Source organism: Cheilinus undulatus, linkage group 19 (assembly GCF_018320785.1).
Source record: "Cheilinus undulatus linkage group 19, ASM1832078v1, whole genome shotgun sequence".
NCBI classification, from domain to species: domain Eukaryota; kingdom Metazoa; phylum Chordata; class Actinopteri; order Labriformes; family Labridae; genus Cheilinus; species Cheilinus undulatus.
The window spans coordinates 6,416,419-6,437,098 of NC_054883.1; the positions used below are offsets into that span (position 1 = coordinate 6,416,419).

At 37.3% G+C, this 20,680-nt stretch overlaps 2 protein-coding genes across 3 annotated transcripts in view; one reads left to right on the top strand and one right to left on the bottom strand.

Moving 5' to 3' along the window:
• The window catches only part of pan3 (poly(A) specific ribonuclease subunit PAN3), a 31,715-nt gene extending 31,015 nt beyond the window's left edge, over positions 1-700 (bottom strand). The window contains exons 1-2 of one of the 2 annotated variants that reach the window (XM_041814604.1): positions 544-698; positions 53-473 (exon numbers count right to left, since the gene is read on the bottom strand). In XM_041814604.1, coding sequence (XP_041670538.1) covers positions 53-389 — 337 coding nt within the window. In that variant the 5' untranslated portion in view covers positions 390-473; positions 544-698. Of the gene's footprint in view, positions 1-52 lie in introns of both variants that reach the window. The other variant, XR_005993429.1, reaches the window with a different exon arrangement.
• A 739-nt stretch (positions 701-1,439) lies between these two features.
• flt3 (fms related receptor tyrosine kinase 3) lies at positions 1,440-19,685 on the top strand. Its single transcript, XM_041814603.1, has 24 exons — positions 1,440-1,537; positions 2,803-2,885; positions 4,972-5,123; positions 5,220-5,344; positions 5,454-5,565; positions 6,051-6,193; positions 6,414-6,592; positions 8,196-8,328; positions 8,453-8,630; positions 8,785-8,885; positions 10,517-10,631; positions 10,730-10,932; positions 11,014-11,126; positions 11,207-11,339; positions 14,531-14,635; positions 14,724-14,834; positions 15,008-15,161; positions 15,389-15,501; positions 15,601-15,722; positions 17,580-17,702; positions 17,799-17,910; positions 18,006-18,105; positions 18,697-18,802; positions 18,914-19,685. The coding sequence occupies exons 1-24, from the start codon at positions 1,528-1,530 to the stop codon at positions 19,124-19,126; spliced, it is 3,039 nt and encodes a 1,012-aa protein (XP_041670537.1). The 5' UTR covers positions 1,440-1,527; the 3' UTR covers positions 19,127-19,685.
• The last annotated feature ends 995 nt before the right edge of the window (positions 19,686-20,680 follow it).

Genomic DNA, 20,680 nt, shown 5'->3' on the forward strand with positions numbered 1-20,680 from the left:
TCACAGACAGTCACAGTGTTTGAGGCCTTATGTTTCTGTAATTGCCACTTACTGGTTAACAGCTGCCCCTCCAGAGACGTGCCTGCAGGCCCAAGTGGTTCGCTCTTCTTGGACACACCGGTCCCCCCGCCTGGGCAGGCCGCCGCGGAGCCACCAAGGGAATACCCCGCTGGCGTCCCGCCACCCCCGGCCATGGACAACGGGACAGGGCTACCGCCGCCTCCATGCAGCGGTAGGCTTGCCATGGACGGATCCTCGTGCAGGAACTGACACTCGTCTCCATAAAAGCAGGTTTTGTCTTTCGCGTAATATCGGCAAAACTTCACCTTGACGTTGGGTATCCCGGCACCCCCGAGCGGAGCAGCTGAAGCTGGGAGTCCACTGTTCATGGCACCGCTGCTGCCGCCGCCGCTACTGCCGGAAGACACTCAAACATAGAGAGACGCAGATAGCTGGCGAGCTAGCCAGCTAGCCTGCAAACAGTTTCCCCTTAAAATATCACTTCAGCTGGTGATGAACACAAAAATAGGCTACAGCACTCACATTATAAGGCTAAGATGCATTTGGTTTACGAAAATATCAATGCATGCGTGGAGTCCTGGTCGTCGTTGTTGTCGCTCTCCATGCAGCTGCCTTCTCCGTAAAGTAGCCTGTTGTTGTTTTTGCTCGCAGTCAGGCTGCTCTGCTAGGGACCAGCTAGCATAGCTTTGCATTGTGGGTACAGCGTTTGACATCGCTTACCTGCTGCACATGCAAGCTACAAATGGAAGTTACTGCATGATGAAGTAAATGCGTCCTAATATGTAGCTAAAGGTAAGTGATCTTTATCATGCACGATTGCACTTCTATCAGATTTCCTCAGTCTCCAGGTGCCGCCGTCAGTTTGATTAAAATACGTTTTATAATACTGCCGAATGAAATTATGTTACATAATGATATTTATTATTTTAGTGTCATAATTGGACTGACATGGCATCAAGACCTGGAGCCAAGGGGTGAGAAGTCATAATCCACATGGTAAGTAAGTTTCTAATAAATCAAAGATAATCTACAGGCGTAAAAAGTTAAACTGAAATGTAATCTGAAAGAAAAAAGGGAAAAATCGTTTGTGAGGTGCTATAAATAAATATGGAAAATGTCAAGCATTTTCAAGCAAAAAAGAGACACGGATTTATATTTTTATTATAGAACTAAACAACAAAATAGGTATTTGATTGACTGATTTATCCTGTTATTTAATATCCATAATTTTATGAATATTTTGATTTATATTTCATAGTGTTAGGCTAAAATATTTCCTTGTAAAAATACACAGATCATATTCACGTTTTAAAGCCTATCTTTAAACACATATTTTTAACCATGTAAATATTGTACCCAGGCGTGGCTGAAGTATGAACATCACTCAGGGACACTTCCTCTATTTAGAAAGTACAAACTCTCCTCCTCTACATCAAAGTTTGCCTGGTTGTATTATGACTATGTGAGTTTCACACGGTGAAAGCATCAGTGCTGAGGGAGGCAAATATGATTGTGGGTAAGTCAGACTTTTTCAAATACTAAGTCAAGTTCCTTTACTCTCTGTAGGATGTTATACAAATATAATGTGGGCTGAGAAACTGCCATGGCAGAATCACTGTGAATTAAAATGATATTCAAGTATGATTGTAAATTATATTTATTTTTCAGATGTGTAACCCTGTTTCTATTTGGATAATGTTTTTTTTTTTTCCTATGGGCATTCGTCAGTCTATCTTAGATGTACAGCCTTTACTATAAATGAAACAGATGATGTTGTTTAGCTTTGGTGGCACAGCAGGAAGTGAGACAGATAGATGAAAGTTTAATCGTGTTGAGACGTTGATAGATTAACACTGTTGTTTGATTATCCACACAAATATATTCATGACCATTGTTTCTGAATCTAATGTTATATTCAAATGAGTTACAGTTAGTTTTTTTAAATTAAGAAAAATATAATTAGGTGTAGAAGTGTAGGATCAATAATGTAAACGGTGGGGTTAACCTAAGGAATTCACTTATTTAAACCTAAATCAATGTTGATTTTAATTGTTTCCCTTCCTTTAATCTCCTGTGTTAAACATTTTTATTTGGCTTTAATTATTCAGGAAACTTAAATAACTTTTTAACTAATGAAACATTGAATTATAATAGCAATAATGAAATACTAATGCAAGGCATTATTATTATTATTATTCATATGTTTTGCTTTACCATTATTATTATTACTATGTTTTTTCTCCTTTGTTGCCCCGTTTATCTGTTCCTCTTTTTTTCCCATCCTATTCTTTTATTCTGTCTTTATCATTTACTTTTTTAAAATGCTTTTTTTTATTTCTATCTCTTATATACTGCTCTTTTGGGTTTTTATTTTTTTATTTTTCTGTTTTTTTTTTGTTTTGTTTTGTTTTGTTTTTACAGGGTCTCTCTTTTCGTCTCTAATATATTCATATAACTCAATTCCAGCTAAACCTGATCTCCCATACCTTCACCATTCTGTTATGTTTCCCCCAAAACAAATGACTGCGCGCACACACACACACACACACATTGACACACACTGACATATTTATACACACACATCTACACACACAACATAGCCCTCCACACCCTCAAATATAAAGCATTACAACATTTTAAGTTTCTGCTTGTCTTTGTCTTGTTTCCACTGTTTATATTGTTTGAATTGCAAATATGTTGTCCCTCACTTGTCATGGTCTTTCTCACATCACTCAATAAAAAGAAATAATAGTAATAACTTCTTAATTTTTTTTTTTTCAGCTGTCCTCCTGCTGTGTGCTGTGGAGCTACACAGCTCTGATGGTGTAGACGCTCAGAGTCCAATCTGTGTACCCACTCAAACGGTATGGTTTACCATTTTGTTGATTTGACAGACTTTATCGTGTGAATGAATTTGTCTGATTTCTGGTATGTTTCTTAAAGAAGTCTAAGCAAAGGGAAGTTCTCTGGTAAGCTCTAGTGAATATTCATGAATTTAAAATAAACTGCATGAGCTAATATAACTTCTTTAAACATACTTCTGCTTATGTCTCATTTTAGCTGCAAGTTTTCTGAACTTTATATATAAGATAATTCCTCTGATTATTAATAATTTTTTCCTTTTAACACTGTGGGTTTGTCCAGCAAAGACCTGACATTTATCTCTTAAAGTCTGTGAATCATCCAAACACAGGACAGTATTACCAAACCAAACAAACATACATTAGCTTGTATTTTATGTCACATTTGTCTTCATGTTTGAACTTTGAAACTGAAATAGAAAACTGGCAGATAGCAAGAGGATGTAAAACATCCAAGAGGGAATCGCATCCCGCTTGACTGATGTTTTATTTCTGTGTTTGCGGTTTCACTCGATGTGTCATTTTAGTTTAACTATAAAAAACAACAGTTTTAGTTTTAGTCTTTTTTCACGGAGTTTAATTTTAGTTTTACGGATAGATGTCGAGGCTGAGTGAGCATCATACATTTTTAAAAACATATTAAAACAGGCAACTCTTCACTTTTCATTTTATTTACTTGATGATGATGTTTGGATACAACTCCAGACATAAAACTACCGCTGTGTGCAGTCTTAACCAATCAGATCAGGCAATTTTACTCTCCACAGACTTGTGTGTAGGTGTCAGTCAGTCTGGTTGTGTCAAAGACTAAAACTAAGGATATTTTATCTCCATTTTTATTCTATTTTAGTTATGTTTGTAAGCGCACAGTACAGTTTTAGTTAGTTTTCATTTTTTGGTAAAGCTTAATTATTTTACAGTCAAAGTAGATAAACACCAAAATTGAAAGTAAAATGAGTTCTACTTCAGCTGCTATTTTGATAAAAGTTTATACACTTAGATAGAAGTTAGTGGTTATCAGTCAGAGTAAGAAATCATTTACTTATCCCTGGGGGAAATTAAAGAACACAGTTGCTGCTATACAAAATGTACAAGAGAAAGTAACAAAGACATATGGATATGAATATTAACAATAGGCACTAAGGGTGACCCCAAATTGTCAAAGTGAAAATGCATTTGAAAGTTTCTGAGTCTACTGAATCAAAAAACAAGGATCAAGTGATTTTCGACCTTGTTCAGGTGTGCTAAATCATCCTTAAATTTCATCTAAGCAACTCCTGAATTATGCTAGTGTGAGAGAATGTCCTAACAGATTTTTGAAATGTGACAGAAACTTTGCAAATGTCTTGTTTTTATTTTTCAGCTGTTAGGGTAAATAATGTGTCATAATGGTCTGTAGCAGCGATTTGCTCTTGTCAATTAAATAATTTCAACATCACACTGACCACTGCAGCACGGGGATATTTTATGCAGGATCAAAAGATGTAAATGTTAAAATACAGTTTCTTTAGCCTTTATTCACAAGAGGTTCTGACAAACAATTGGCGTTCAGCTGGCAGCTGAGAGGAGGATCAGGAGAGGAGATCTGGAGAGTCAAATCCATTAACCTACATCTATTTCCTGAGAGGGGCGGAGTCAGGGGTGGAGCTCATTCTGAGCAGGGCTGAACCAGAGGGGTTTTTAGATATGCAAAAATCCATTACTTGGGTGTTTTTTCGGCAACAAACCTCACAGGCATGTTTTGAGGACCTCTGGGACCAATATAAACTAGTCTTTAGAGGGTTAAATCTGTGACCTTTAATATGTCAGTAAATACTCATTGACTCTACATGTGTTTATTTTCCATTATTAGCATGTTAATATGCATACATGTTGTGGAATTTTTTTAACCATGAATGATCAAGGAACCATTTATGATCACTTCATTGACCTTGATTTTCACTGTAATATTGTTATAATACATAAAAGTGGCACAAGTAGAAAAGTATTGGGATGACCATCAATAATATTCTAGGGTATAAATTTAGAGTTTTCCAAGTATTTCAGTGAGTGCCCTATAAAGGGTTAAAGGGTGTGTTTTGTCTCTCAGGTGGCGTGTTTTGTACCCGCTGACCACCAGAATGCATCTGGTCCCGTCAGCCTCGAGGTGCTTGTTGGTAAGGAGCTCATGATCGCCCTGGATCAGTCTTCTCAATCGTCCGTCTGCCGCTGGATCAGAGGATCAGAACCAGTTCTGACAGTGTGAGCTGATGTCTGTGTTTGTGCTCTGATGCATTTCCTCCATTTTAAAACCTGTGAAGAGTTAAACTTTCCCTTGAATTTTCCCTTGACCACCAGAAACGGGAGTCGGTCTTTGGTTCATCCGTCTCTCTCGGAGGCAGACTCTGGGGAGTACACACTGAGCTGTGAAACCAGCAGTGACACCAGCTTCTCCATCAACGTGTCTCTTCATGTTGTCATGAGTGAGTAACACCTCTCTGCTCAGTCAGCACTCACTCTGCACACAAACACTACACTGTTTCATGCAGTTAGGAGGTTAAAAAAAACATTGTTAATGGTGTTATTTTCTAGAACGTCCCACAAAGCCAAAGCTGGCACTGGATAAAGTTGATGCCACAATGACGTCCCCTGATTTTCTCTGCATCTCTGAGGGCCACCCAGAGCCAAACATAACATGGTTTGGGTAAGCTGTCATAGAATGTATTTTAAGCATGTTCCAAGTATGATTAAGGCTCCTGTGAGGATTTATTTCAGCTGAGCGTGAAAAAGACTGAGCTATAAAAGCAAACGAGACCATCAGGAGGAGGATGAAATATTCATATTGTTATTTTTAATACTTGTAAATGCTGCTGTAGGGGAGGGAACCATAGAGAGCAGTTCACAACAAGCGGCTTAAAAAGTTTTTTCTACATATTCCACTGCAACCATTCAAGATTAGTGATATGTTTAATTGTGAAAAAAAAAACAGGATATAGAAATGTCAAAGAAACGAGCACATGTAATGGACAAGATTGGCAAAGTGATCAAATGCTCCATGTTGTCCACAGGGTGGCACCAAAATTCACACAAACCAAAAATTCCTCCCAGAAGCTTTAAGAGAGTTGTATGTTTATTTTGAAGAAATGTATTATTATAGTGAGTATGATGTTGTTATTCTGCTTTTAACAGACTCGTGAATGGAAAGCTTGTTCCTCAAGACAGTGAAGAAGAAACAGGAAACAGAATATCCAGCAGTGATTATTACGACAGAGGAGCAATATGCTGTGCTACTAACGCTGAAGGACAGGAGTGCTCCCAGCTCTTTGACTATGGTAATATTTAAGAAAAACATTTAAAAATCATGCAGCAATTTGTACATAGTAAATGCATTCACCGAAGTTAATTTGCTTAGTTTTTACTATTAACCGTTTGGAGGAAACTTGATTTACTATCCAGAGGATATTTTTTATTACTGTATATTTAGATATTAAATCTTAAATATTAATTTTCAATTCTATACACTTCAATAACCCCTGGGCTTGTGTTTTTCAGACTTGGAAACAGATGGTATGAAAACTGATGAGGTTTCTAATGTGACTTTGAGCCCTGGACAGCCTTTAGTGCTTCGCTGCAGAATATCTGATTCTAACCCAAAAAGAGCCATGTGGGAGATCGGCAGCAGACGAATGGTTGACAGTTCATTACAGTGCTCCTCCACAGTCAAAAATGAGGTACAGTTACTTCATGTTAACTGGCCTTTATCAGTATACTTTCGTGATTCGTAAATAATATGAGTATCATCATTAACCAGAGGTGAAAGTAACTAATTACATTTACTCAAGATATTGTAATGGAGTAGCTTTTCTGTGTGCTTGTACTTTTCAAAATCACTACTTTTACTTTTACTTAAGTACATTTTGAGGGAAGTATTGTACTTCACTACATTTTAAAAAGCATTAAGTACTGAGTTAAAAAAATAACACTAAAAGCCAAAACGAGGAGGTTCTAGTCTTCTGCCAACAAGAAAATGGTCAGAAGTTTGACTTTCACAGCACATGATGGTCAGTAGTGATGTGTCAGTCGCGAACAAGCCGCCTCTATGGTGGGAACGATGGGAGCCGGCGCACCGTTGAGATTGGCAATGGGAGATAATGGCCTTGTTTGAACTGATAGGATATATCAGTGACTGTAGGCCAGTGGAATTAATTATTTCAACTAAAACTACATTGGATGTTTTCTATGGATGTCAGAGTCTGGTGAAAAATTAAAATTATGGAAATGAATTCACATTTGCTATACATGATGAGGACTGGAGTTAAAGACCAAAACTTTAAATAAAGTTTATTTCTTTCATGTTTAATATTTCTAAATATATCCAATGTCCTAAAAGGGCTTTAAGAGGGAGAGTGTGATTTTAAATTTTTTTTTATTACACAACACTTAATACTACTTAAAAATCAGTGTTGCTGCTAATCATTGACATATCCAAGACTGATAATCCCTGCAAAAAAACAATCTGCCTTTCATTTTTCAAATAGAAAATAATTCTATTTGGTATCATAAAATGTGGCATTATGTAAATAAACCGGCATTTATAGGGTTAAAATTATGAAAAATAATACACATCTGCTATACATGACAACCCTGGAGTTAAGGACCAAACATTTAAAAAAAGTTTTTTTCAGTCATTTTTAATACTTTTAAATATATCCAATGTCCTAAAAGGGCCTTAAGAGGGAGAGTGTGTTTTTTTAAAGGAGGGCCTGAGGGTTAAAGACACTTCCTCATTAACATAAGCTCTGTGGTTGACTCTATATGTATGTGTAGCTGCATGGGAGGAGGGATAATGTTGCTCAGTGCTTCGTGCTTTCTGCAACCAGTAACAATAAATTTCTTATAAATGAGGACATGTGCTAGGTTGTGTAACACTAGCAGCGAGAGAATGATTCGACAAGCCATCCTAAACAGCTGTCACATTTGACTTCAGGTCAAGTCTTACCTTATAAAACACAACTTGGTTTTAGATTCATATTCTCTTGTAGTTTATTCATAATAAGAAAAATCATATTTTACTGTGTAACCCCCTCAAGTATCAAAAGTAGCTACTTAGTATTTTAAGTACATTTTAAATTACTTTTACTTGAGTAGATTTGTAGATTACCACTTTTACTTCTACTTAAATGTGTTTTATTCAAAGTAACTTTACTTCTACTTAAGTACAATAGTCTAGCACTTTTTACACCTCTGTCATTAGCATACCAGTGTAATTCTGCTGAAGTTAAGATGCAAATAAACATAAGGTTCCTCACTGAAATCATACTATTCCTGCCACAGATCTGCATAAAAAATGACTCCCATTACAGCAGTGTGATGACTTATCTGTACATCGAGTCGGTCAGTGTGAGTCACAGCGGCACATACACCTGCAGGAGCAGCAAAACTAAGTCTGTCTACATTAACGTCCAGGGTTAGTTGATTCAAACTTACTGTCCCTTTGTGGGATTTTTCCATTGTTAACAAAAATGTGTTTATTTTTTGCTGTTTTTCATCCTGTGTGCTAATGTATTGATGTAATTCTTGTCTTCCCTCAGCTGAAGGATTCATCGTTTCCCAGCTGGATGAGAGAAAGAGCCTACTAGCCGAGCGAGCCTCAAATGCCTGCCTGGAAGCCAGTGTCTCCTACCATCCTGTGCTTCAGCAGTGTCTCTGGGAAGCTCCTGATAAAACTCTGACTAAATGCAAGAGAGACCAGTGGGTGACAAAACACAGGTGCAAAACTGCTGCATGGCGCCTTTTTTTGCTTTTTCTCACTTTTTTAATAAAACATGAGAAAAATGTCTTTCACTAGCATTACCGTTGTTTAAAAGTATAACAGTATGAGATATTTAGATTCAAATATATGATTTTGACATTTTCTCTTCAGGACTGTAAAGCTATGTGGGTCTCTCAAATCAGGAGATTATAAGTTACATCTAGAGGCCGGAGAACAAAAGGAAACAAAGACTATATCAGTGTGCATTGTGGGTAAGATTTGTCTTTATATTTTATTTTATTTTTATTATGTAATCATCATGATATAAGGTTCTGTAATTTTATAGAATGTAGAAAGCCTCGTTGAGATTACAGAATCTCATTTACAAGAGAGTCCTGGCCAAGACAAACAGCAGCACATTCACAGAGTCACAAACATGAAACATTAACCCTTAGAGCTCACAGCTATTTTTTCACCATCATGTCTCGTCTGCACTTTTTGTCTTTAAAAGCCTGTAAAACATCAACCCTGTGGTGCACAGTCAAGCTCTATACATTCTTTTTTTCAAGACAACCTGGACTTTAAGAATATATCTAGTACAGTAATGTCCCTTGAATTTTAAAAAAGTTATAGATTATGGATTTATATAGATTTTTTTTAATTTTTTATTTATACACACAGTAAATAATAGTGCCTTTTCTTTGCACAGACTTGTCCTCTAATCTCTTGGGGACAAAACAGTGAAAAATAAACATTCTGTGACTAATGGTTTTCAAAATATCTACATATATACGAAAAAAAAGTCCATGCACTTTTTTTGCAGTTAGAGTATTTTGTGCCATTTCTCAAAGCAGCAGAGAGCTTGCCATTGGTCAACAGCACCTCCCACAATGCATTGCAGGTACATAATATGGCGATGCTTATGGCAGAAAGCTGAAGTAAATGATCGAAAATGAAATAAAAATTGATAAAAAGATGCTCATTATCAGATCTAGCAACCTGGATTTAATCATTTAAACCCCTGAAAAGTCACCAAAGTTCCAGGCTCTCTAGAACGGCGTCCTTTAGGGCTACAGAGACATTGAGGAAAAGAAGTGAACCAGGTCAGCTTTCAGAGGAAAAAAAGAGAAAGTGTCTATGACTTATGGTTCAAATGTTATTAATATTTTTATAAACCATTCACTTCTTGTTTTATACTACAACGCCATCCTCAGAGACCCCGGAAATTCATCCAAGTTCCAGGCTCACAAGAAAATGTTCTGTAAGAGCTACGAATGCATGGAGAACTTTATGCACAATTTCTTTAGGCATGATGGAGAGCTTTCATAGGAAAAAACAAGTTAGTGCCTACGACTTACGGTTTACAAAGGGGTGAGCCTGCGGCACGGATCTAAGGGTTAAAACATAAAAACACAACAAGACACAGATCAACTAAATCCTGAGTCAACAGATCAGAAATTCATCAGTCAAAACATCTACATCCGGATATATCTTCCTCCAATGCCTTCAATCTACTTTTAAAACAACTGAATTAGACCCACTCCCTAAGACATACATTTTCCTGAAGAAGATTCCAGGCTGCAGGAGCAGCATACCAGAAACTCTTTTACCCATCTTAAGACGGACCTTGGGCACAGAGAATAAAAAAGTAAATCCTGTGACTGAGTCACAGAGCAGGAGAACTCTGGCTCTTTGTCTCAATTATACAAAACCCCTGGTAATTGAAAAAGCTCTTGCTTTCTTATGCTTGGGGCATCTTTGAGTTGAATATGGCTGATGATCTGAACTTTTACAAAAGCTAATTTATACCATTAATAAACATGTATAATTAGAAAGTACTAATGTACTGGAAATGTTGACATCCCTAAAAATATTATGGACATACAATCTTGATTTGTTTCAGATGCTCCAAAGTTTAAATTCACCACTGACATGGAGAACGATACTTTCACCGTTACAGCTGTGAGTCTTGTGCCTGCAAATTACTCCTGGATGTTGTGTTCTCCAGCCAATGACAGGTACACCCACTGTCAGATCTGCTCAGGGCTGTGGGATCACAGCCTTATTTTATTCTCAGATTCAGTTTCCTAAAGTTTTTTTTTCTTTTGTATCCTAGTGATTGTGACACAGTCTCTTCCTGGAAAATGGTGCACTTTGGGAGCGACTCTCATGTCTCCTGTCACAAGACAATCAAGAGCTCTCTGAGCAGAGACATCGTTGATGGACACGATTTAAAGTTTTGCCTGAACAACTCTGCTGGTTCCTGGTGCCAGACTCAACTCTCAATACACTACCCACCTTCAGCCAGTGCCTCCAAAGGTAGTGAGAACCATTTGAAAGGACAAAATCATGCAATGTAATTCCTTTTTAAGACTGTAATTAGAAACTCTCCTGTTTTAGGCTCTCCAAATGTTGACAACAGCAGCTTTGTGGTGCTGAAAGTAGGCAGTGGGCTTCTTCTGCTGGCCTTAGCAGTAGTTAGCATAATGCTAGCATACTATGTCAAAAAGAAGGTATTTATGACACACAAACAAATCTATGTATAATTATTTAAACACACACAAGGATATATGACTTATTTGATTTCAAACAGAAACCTCAGTACCAGCCTCAGCTTCAGATAATCCAGGTGGTTGGACCCAACGACAATGATTACATCTACATCAACTTCAAGGACTTTGAGTACGACCAGAGGTGGGAGTTTCCCCGAGAGAACCTGGAACTAGGTACGGATTGCACCTGTCATACCAGGCTGAAAACCCGCGCTGAAAATCTCCTTCAGAGAGTTTACACTAGTCATGAAAATAAATAAAATGTATAGGAATGCCTCTATGAGTTATAGAAGAAAGAATAATCATCAGCAACAAAACAGATTATTTCTCTGTGGTTGATCTTAATGCCTAACAGCTGACTCAAGGCAGGTGTCATGAAGTAATGACCAGAAAACTGCAGTAATAGTCTCACTTGACAGTTTCTTTAGCAAAGAGCCAATGTGAATGATAATGTTAAAAAACATCAGTTTTTTTTAAATCAGTAAACACTACATTCATACAGGACATCAACAGATAACAGCTTTTGCGTTCTCCACAGGGGGCGCCAAAAGCAACACAAACTGCAAGTTCCTCAGTAGTTTCAGTGATAAAACCACTCATATATATATATATATATATATATATATATATATATATATATATATATATATAAGTTTCAGCTGTAATTGTGACTATACTTCTAATATGTGTAAGCTTATATTTAAGGCTAATGTCAGACAGAAGACATTCAGGTATCAAAAACCTCACTGAAGCGGGGCGACTGTGGCTCAGTAGGTAGGGTCAGATCAGTAATCAGAAGGTTGAGGGTTTGATCCCCAGCTTCTGTAGTCCTTAATCCCAATCTTACTGCTTCAGTGTTAAAGCTCTCTGAGTAGCCAGATGTCTAGTAGAGATCTATACAAGCACAAGTCCGTTTACCATGAAAAAATCATTCACTCACAAAACCAGATTTTAGAAGTGGCAGGATTTGAAAAAGAAAAAGAAAAAAAAAAAGTAGACCCCAGAAAAGAAAAAAATCTGTGGACCTTATCCTTTTTCATGAACAAAAGTTTAAAAAAGGCAGCACATTTCAACATCCAAGTTATGGAGGACAAAACATTTCACTAGTTTATTTGGCTCATATCACAAAATAACAAACGCTGAGGCCTTCTTCAGAGCGTTCTTTTTCATTGATACTGGGTCGTTTACTTCATGGTTCTTCAATCTGGGGTTCAAACCCCTAACAAGGCTTAAAAAAATGTGAATGTAACCATTTGCTGGTGTTCAGAGGAGAAATCCCTCCTTGGGAGTGATGTTAACTCTCATCTATCCAGAATATTAAAGGGTTAAACTGGATGTGTTTATGTTACGTGCAACAGCCAAGTCAGCTGGGCACCACTGGTTTGTTCTTAAACAGTATTTTGAAAAGGATATTAGGGATGCACAATATTAGATTTTGGTCCATTTCTGATATGCCAGTATTTAAATATTATTTTTCGCCAATATGGGTATTTAAAAGTGGTTTAAACATAAAACTTCAGTCCTTAAAACACACAATTTATAGTTTGAGGATGGAAAGAATTACCACTTTTCAACCCCTTAAAACACACTTTAAAGTAGGGCTGGGCAATTAATCGAAAATTAGATTAAATTGTAATATGGTCTGCTACAGTTTTCAAATCACAGAAGGTGCAGTTTTTCTTTAACTTGAATTTTGTGTCAAAATACCAACTTAAAACTTTGAAATGTTATGCATTACATATCATTCAATTATTAAAATGCCATTTTTTAGAATAGTCTACAAAAACCCCACTTTCTTCATTTCTGTACATTTTTCTTATTGAATATGAGAATGACATAAAAATGATCACTCCCTTTCATACAACAAATCACATACAACTTGTGTCAAAATAATCACAGTAAGACTGTTTTCAAATTGTTCAGCCATAGTTTATTCTAATGTTGTTTGATAAAAATAAAATTATTAGTTGCTTGTGTTTGTTGGAAAATACATACTTACAGTGTAAGTGAACCCCCAGCTCAGAGCTAACTGTGCCAGCTTCTGTATTTCAAAAAAATGCACAGAAAGTGGTACTGAGAGAAGGAAGGGGAAAAGGAAGGGTTCTTTAAAGGACGGTGTTTGCCAGATGAGGCAGGAATGACAGTGACTCCCCTTGCCAGAGAGTGACACAGAGTCCCGCAGCACTGCTGCCTCAGAGCAATCTTTCTTTTTTTTTTTTAAGGTTTATTTTGGGCATTTTTGTGACTTTATTTGAAAGAGGAGGACAGTGGATAGAGTCAGAAACAGGGACGAGAGCGGGGCAGAGACATGCAGTGAAGGGCCTCAGGCCGGATTCGAACCCTGGCTGTCTGCGTATGTGGGGTGCCCCTTAACCACTTGGCCACCTGTGCCCCATAATTCACTTTTAAAGGTCACATTTTATGCAACATACATAGGCTTTTCTATTAGAAATATGTGCCCCCGGCCTGTCCACAATCCCCCCAAGAATCAAAAAAATACATTCCCTCCTCCCCTCTCTTTCTCCATCTTTCAGAAAATATTTGTTGAAACAAGTTGTTTTCAGATTTTCCCTCATGATGTCATGTGGGGAGTTAGCCCCGCCCCCAGGTTTGGTCAGAACTTTTCCTAGCTTGGGAGAAAGTTCTGCTGTCCTGATCCATTAAGCCACATCGATATCCTGAGAGGGGCGGAGTCAGACAGCTCATTAACATTCAAAGCTGCAGACACAGAAATAGCTTGTTCTGAGCAGGGCTGAAACAGGGTTTTTTTTTTGTGACATGCAAAAATCCAATACTGGAGTGTTTTTCCTGCAAGAAAATTCACAGGCATGTTTATGGGACCTCTGAGACCAATATAAACTTGTCTTAAAAGGGTAAAATATGTCACCTTTAAGCTTATATAGAATTTAGAGGAACTATTGCAGCCCACAATTAAAGCTCCTGTGAAGAACTCACATTGTTAATATTTCTGCTCTCTGGATGAAGCAGGATGATATAGCTCTTCACTGATCTTGTTTTGTACATGTGGACTATCTTTTCTCTGACAGAACGGTCTCACTCGTATTAATTCTTAGTGTTTAACATTACTCCTAGTGAATCTTAGGCTTGATATTTTCAATGGGGTAAATTTAGAGTTCAGCTTTTTAAAATATGATAGTAAAAATTGTTATTTAAGCTCTTATTTGCTTTGGTTGCTCATATTGAGCTGTTTAGTATTAATGTGAGTTTGTTTCATAACAAATTTCTTGCACAAGCTTTAAATGAAGTAAAGTTCAAATAAGTAATCTAACTCATCCACTAAAGTAAATCCTCCTTTATTTTTCCACCTTTTACTCCATTGTTAACCTGGTTGTGTCCTTTCAAAGGTAAGGAGCTTGGCTCTGGAGCTTTTGGCATGGTGGTCCAGGCAACAGCTTACGGCATCAGCAAGCCTGGAGTCTCTCAGCAGGTGGCCGTCAAGATGCTTAAAGGTCAGTGTTTGGTGGCGTTATTCAAGGAGTGAGATTGAAAATGTCACGGTGGTCATTTCAGTAGCTGATGTGGTGTTTGACCCTTCAGATAAACACCAGACTGTGGAGAAGGAGGCTCTGATGTCGGAGCTGAAGATGCTGACTCACATCGGTCACCATGCTAACATTGTTAACCTGCTGGGGGCGTGCACAGACTCAGGTGCTTTTAGCATTCATTTGTGAAGGAAAAGTCAAAATTGTTTAAAAGCACCCAACATTTTTAGACATTTCTAAAGTCCTTTTATCTGCATATTTTAGTGTAATCCATGAAATGCCTGCAGTGCTGATACATTTTGAGTAGAAACTTGAAGTAAATCACTACTTCCTGCACAGGACCCACATACCTGATTTTCCAGTACTGCTGTTACGGAGACTTGCTGAACTACATGAAGAAAAACAGAGAGCTATACCATAAGTCTGTGACCGATGCTTTCAACAACGACCGTTTCAGCAGCCTTTACCACAACCTGCAGCCACAGAAGAGCAGGTGGGGACACCACCAATAATTCATAATGAATGGGAGATCAACAGAAGCCCTGAACTGACAGCATCTGTTAAAAACATCTCTACAAAACAACTGGAATTAACTTTTTATCACAGATAGTTGGATTCAGTAAAAGTGTATGAATGCATGTGAGCTTTGGGCTTCTGTAGAGGTCAAGCATAAAGGACAAACAGGTTAATTATGACTGTAAAATGACTTTGTTTTCGCAGTGAGCCTCACACCACAGTTGATAATTACATGCCGATGCACCCGTCTACCACAAGGGGGCAGGAGAACATCGCCCTGCTCAACTTAAACAGTGCTGACACAGACTGCTTTGAAGGTACAGAAAAATACAGTCTGAGGACTGGATATAATAATATAAATAATGTATTAACACCTGCAAATCTGAACTATTTTGATCCTTACTGACCATCTGCAGAGGTAGAGATTTTTGAAAATCCAGATGACCCAGCAGAAGACCTGCAGACTCTGACATTTGACGACCTGCTCAGCTTTGCCTTCCAGGTGGCCAAAGGCATGGAGTTTCTCTCCTCCAAGAATGTAAGTGAAGCAGAGCTTCAATGACGAACAGATTAATATAGCAGGGCTGCCCGTAAGGTAGAATAAAAAGGAGCGCTTTCTGTGGCCCAGTCAAACAGGGGACCCATGGAGGTCAGAAAAATCATGGTTGAAAGTAAAGTTAAGCTGTGATAAACATATTTTATATTTAACCTGAAAAATTATTACTCTTATCAAAGAGACAAACAATGAATTTTATTTATTTATGCTGCAGTACAACATTGCCTTTTTCAAAACATACAGTGCTTAACAAATGTATTAGACCACCTGTCATAATTGTCTCAGAGACCATCCAGCATCATGAAGTGCTTTAATGCAGACTCTTAAATTTTCAGTCAGCTCTCCACGTTTTACCATTTTGAACAGGATTGAGGAATTTCAAACTGAACTCACCCAAATTTGAGCTGGCTCACTGGGCTTCTCTGAGAAGTCAGAAATTAATCAAACATAACATTCAACCACTAAAACTCATTTTTCTGTTCAGGAATTAAAGTAAATAACTATAATTTGACATATTAATCAAGAAATATTAATGTGCTTTACTATTTTTTCAGTTTTTTGTAAATCAGTAAATTTGAAAATCCATGGATAACAAAAATAATTATATTTTAGCATTAAAAATATCATTTGGGTTAAAGAGCTTCTACATATTGATGTATTAACCATTGCAGAATTAATTTAGGACAGCTGTGGCATAAACCTTACTTTGGTTAGGGTAAGGGTGGTCTAATAAATTTGTTAAGCACTGTAACTCCCTCATCTTAAGACAGAATTCCCTTTTTTATTGAAAGGCAATATCAGACTTCATAGCTATGCCATGATATACACAAATGTCAGGACACCATTAAATAAAACAGAAGAAACTCAGACAACTTTACTGGAAAATAATTTGATAAATGTGAAAAGAGACCAAAAAAATCAACAAAAAAAGAGTGGCAAAATTGGCTTCAAAGAAGCTAAAAAGGTGAAAACATGGGCAAAAAAATAGTTGACATTGCCAGATAAAGAGGCAAAAATAGCTTAAAAGTGGCAAAAAGGGGGAAAATTTGGTTTAAAAAAAGGCTTAAAATTGGGGAAAAAGTAACAACACTGGCTAAAAAGCACCAGAAAAGGGTCAAATGTGACAAATAAAGGAAAAAATGCAGGAAAAATTACTTAACTTAGCAAAAAAGGGGGGAATGGCTTAAAAGGGAAAGAGTGATCAAAACTGGTAAGAATTGGCAAAACGGGTTAAGAAGTAGTAAAATAGTAAGTGACAAAAAAGAGGCAAAACTTGGCAAAAGAAGAGAAAAAAGAGGGAAAAATGGCTTAAAAGCAGCAAAATGGGGGGCGGGGGAGGGCAGAAAACGGGCAGAAACAGTTCAAAAGTGGCAAAAATTGGTGCAAAAAGTCGTGAAACATATGGAGGCCCATATCAGCCAAATAATAAAAGACATGAATAATAAAAGCCATCCATGAATTACACATTCATAAAAAATTTTCAAAACATTAACTTTTGTAAGAAGAGCTGCAATAAATTAATTAGAAATTGGTCGTCAGATAAATGGATGATCATAAAAGATTACCTAGATGCCTGAACCCCTTACTTAAAAAAGTATATGTACATGGGCTGTTGCACTGCGATCAAGAAAACATCCCAACCTACAGTGTATGTGCTTTATTCTGGCTTTTATGGATGACATAAAACATAAATTTAACACTGAACTTTCCTTATCTATCCCACTCTCACACATTGATGTAAATCCACTAGATAAACATGAAAACAGTAAAGACAAATGTACTGTATTGCCACAGTTTGGTGCGTGATGTGTCGTGACATACTGTCCTGTCTGTGTGCAGTGTATCCACAGAGACCTGGCAGCTCGAAACGTGTTGGTGACAAAAGACAGGCTGGTGAAAATCGGAGACTTTGGACTGGCTCGAGACATAGAAAACGACTCCAACTATGTTGTGAGAGGAAACGTATGTCACTTGTTTTATATCCTCCATTTCTAAACATTTTAAAATATTTTTTTGCTTTTAATTCCTAAAATTTGCCATGGCTTTGCCATCTGTCAGGTCCGTTTGCCGGTGAAGTGGATGGCACCAGAGAGCACGTTTCAGGGAATCTACACCATGAAGAGTGACGTCTGGGCTTACGGCATCCTGCTCTGGGAAATCTTCTCACTCGGTTATTTTTTTTTTACTAGCAACACATTTTTAAAAAGAATGCACACAATCAAATCCTGCAAAATGTTTACACAAGCTGTGTCTGTATGATCCCAGGTGTTACTCCATACCCAGGCATGAAGGTGGATCACACTTTCTACTCCATGATTCAGAGAGGATTCAAGATGGAGTGTCCATACTACGCTGACGAGGCTGTGTAGGAGTTTTCAGTCTAAATGCATCCCTCATATTTTGTCAAAAAGCCTTTTAGATATTCTGGAGAAATCAGTTTTGCATAACATCATAATGTAGGCAATACATCAGTTATGGATCACTTTGACTGCATCCTACCCCCATGGCAGGGGTTAGAGATGTAGAAAATTACTTTGTAGAAATAATCAGTATTCTCATTTTGATGAAATGCTTACAGAAGTCTGTTTTACTTACATTTTAGACTTTTTTTTTTTTTAAGGTTGAACCAGCAGCAATGATTTTATTCCACTTGTTTTCAGGGCAAAACTGCACAGAGTTGTCTTTTCTGAATTTGCATATAACTGAACCTCTGTATAAGATATAAGATAGTCTAGCTGCAGCAGTCACACTGCAATGCTTAATATTTCTCTAATATTAGTAATATAACAATCTAGATGAAATATAATCAAATAGGCCATTTTACAGTAACTTAAATGTTTTTAGTAAATTCAGCTAATTTGTTGATTTATTTATCATCATTTTCATTGCAGTTAAATATTTCAGTACTTCTTTGAAAACTGCCTTGACAGGTAAATCTCTTTTCTGTTTTCTCCAGGTATGGGATGATGTGTAAGTGTTGGGCTCTGGAGCCCTGCGATCGTCCAACTTTCTCCAAAGTGGTCTCCTTTATGTGTGACCGGCTGATGGACAGAGAGGAGAAGGTAGACCAGAAAAAAAAAACAGAATATCAGCATCTTTATTTGTAGCAGACATTATCCTCTATACTTTAAGAAGCTCAAACTGATCTTCATCTAAACTCATTCCTCATCCAGATCTACCACAACATGACCGAGCAGACATCCAGCATCTACCAGAATGCAGCTGATGTTTCGGACATTTCTGCCCTGATGAAACAGAGTGAGAACAATACACCATCAGCCAATGACTACTGTCGAACACAACCAACTGGAGAGCCAACTAAAGAAGAAACTTCAGACACTGTGGCAGCCGAGGAGAAGCTTCTGAAGACGTCAGATACACAGTAATCATTTATCTGTGATTATACTATTATAACGGCATTAAAAATACTATTGAGAATAGTAAGAAAATGGATCCTTTGAATTGATTTGACATGTGGCATTACAAGTTGCAATTCTACTTTTTAAAAAAGGCGGCTTTAAAGGCGACTATTTGGTACGAGTGGTTAGTAAAAAACTGTTGCTCAAAGAATTGCTCAGGTGTCAGAGGTTTCTGCAAAAATAAAGCTGGAATTTATCAACCAAAAGAACACAAAAGAGACTAAAACACAAGATAATTTAATATAAAGCTGAAATTACTTTTTTCCTCTCTTGGCCTGCCCTATTTGGAGCAAACTATTGCAGGGTTAAGGGAACCATAGAAGTTTATTCTCACTGAAACGGTGGCAAAACTCAATATAGTAACATCTCCCTATTTCAAAAGTAGGAAGTTAACCTCTTATAGCCTGTTGTATCATATTTGATACATACTTTTATGATACCTCTATCTAATCAATGTGATCCTAAATTACTAAAAATAAACTTCTGAATACAATCTGATAAATGATAAAAATGCCCTGAGATGGATTATCAGTTACCAAAAAATGAGATACAAAAAAAATCTATGTTAAATTTCATGGAAATTTGTATTATTTTGGATTTCAGTAGAAAGTCAAATAAACATTTCAGTTCCAAAAAAATAGAATTTTCTGGCTATGATTTGTGTTTTCAGGCTTTAAAGGGTTAAAGAAGTTAAATATCAGAAATAATAACCATGAATATGAACACCTGTTTTATTTAACCTGCACTGACCAATCTAAAAAGACTGAAGTCAGTACCATTTTGAGCCAGCAGAGGAAAGTGAGATAGTATCACTTTCACCTATTAGGGAAAAACACAAGCATTGTTTACTGATAATTACACAGATATGAAATGAAGATTATACTGTGTTTCATATATACACTTAAAAGGATATTAAATAAGGGGACTACATTTATTCAGAATTTAACTTCAGACTTATGTCCTTATAAGCAGTGCATTGTTTTTCTTTTTTTTTAAGACTATTTTTGAGCTTTTTATGTCATTGATCGTGGAGGATCAGTGGATAGAATCGGACACAGGGATGCGAGAGCTGGGGAGAGACATGCGGGAAAGTGCCACAGACTGGATTCAAATCTGGGCCAACCACGTATATGACCCTTAAACCACTAGGCTACCTGCGCCCCAACTCTTTTGTTTTTCTTATGTTACAGCCTGATGCTATAGTCAAAAAATCATGTTTATTCTCACTAATCTTCACTCAGTATCCCACTATGACAAAGTGAAAACAGAATTTTAGAATGTTTCGCAAATTTATTAAAGATAAAAAACTGAAGGAGCGGTGTCCATCAGGTCGCTCTGCCATAAAGCCTAGATCAGTGGAGGACTGCAGTGATGGCTGTCTTTCTGGACCTTTGTCCAATCTCCACACAGGATCTCTGGAGCTCAGGTTCTTGGTCACCTGTCTTACTAAGGCCCTTGCCCCCTGATTTCTCAGTTTGGCCAGGCTACCAGCTTTTGAAAGAGTCCTGGTTGTACCAAACT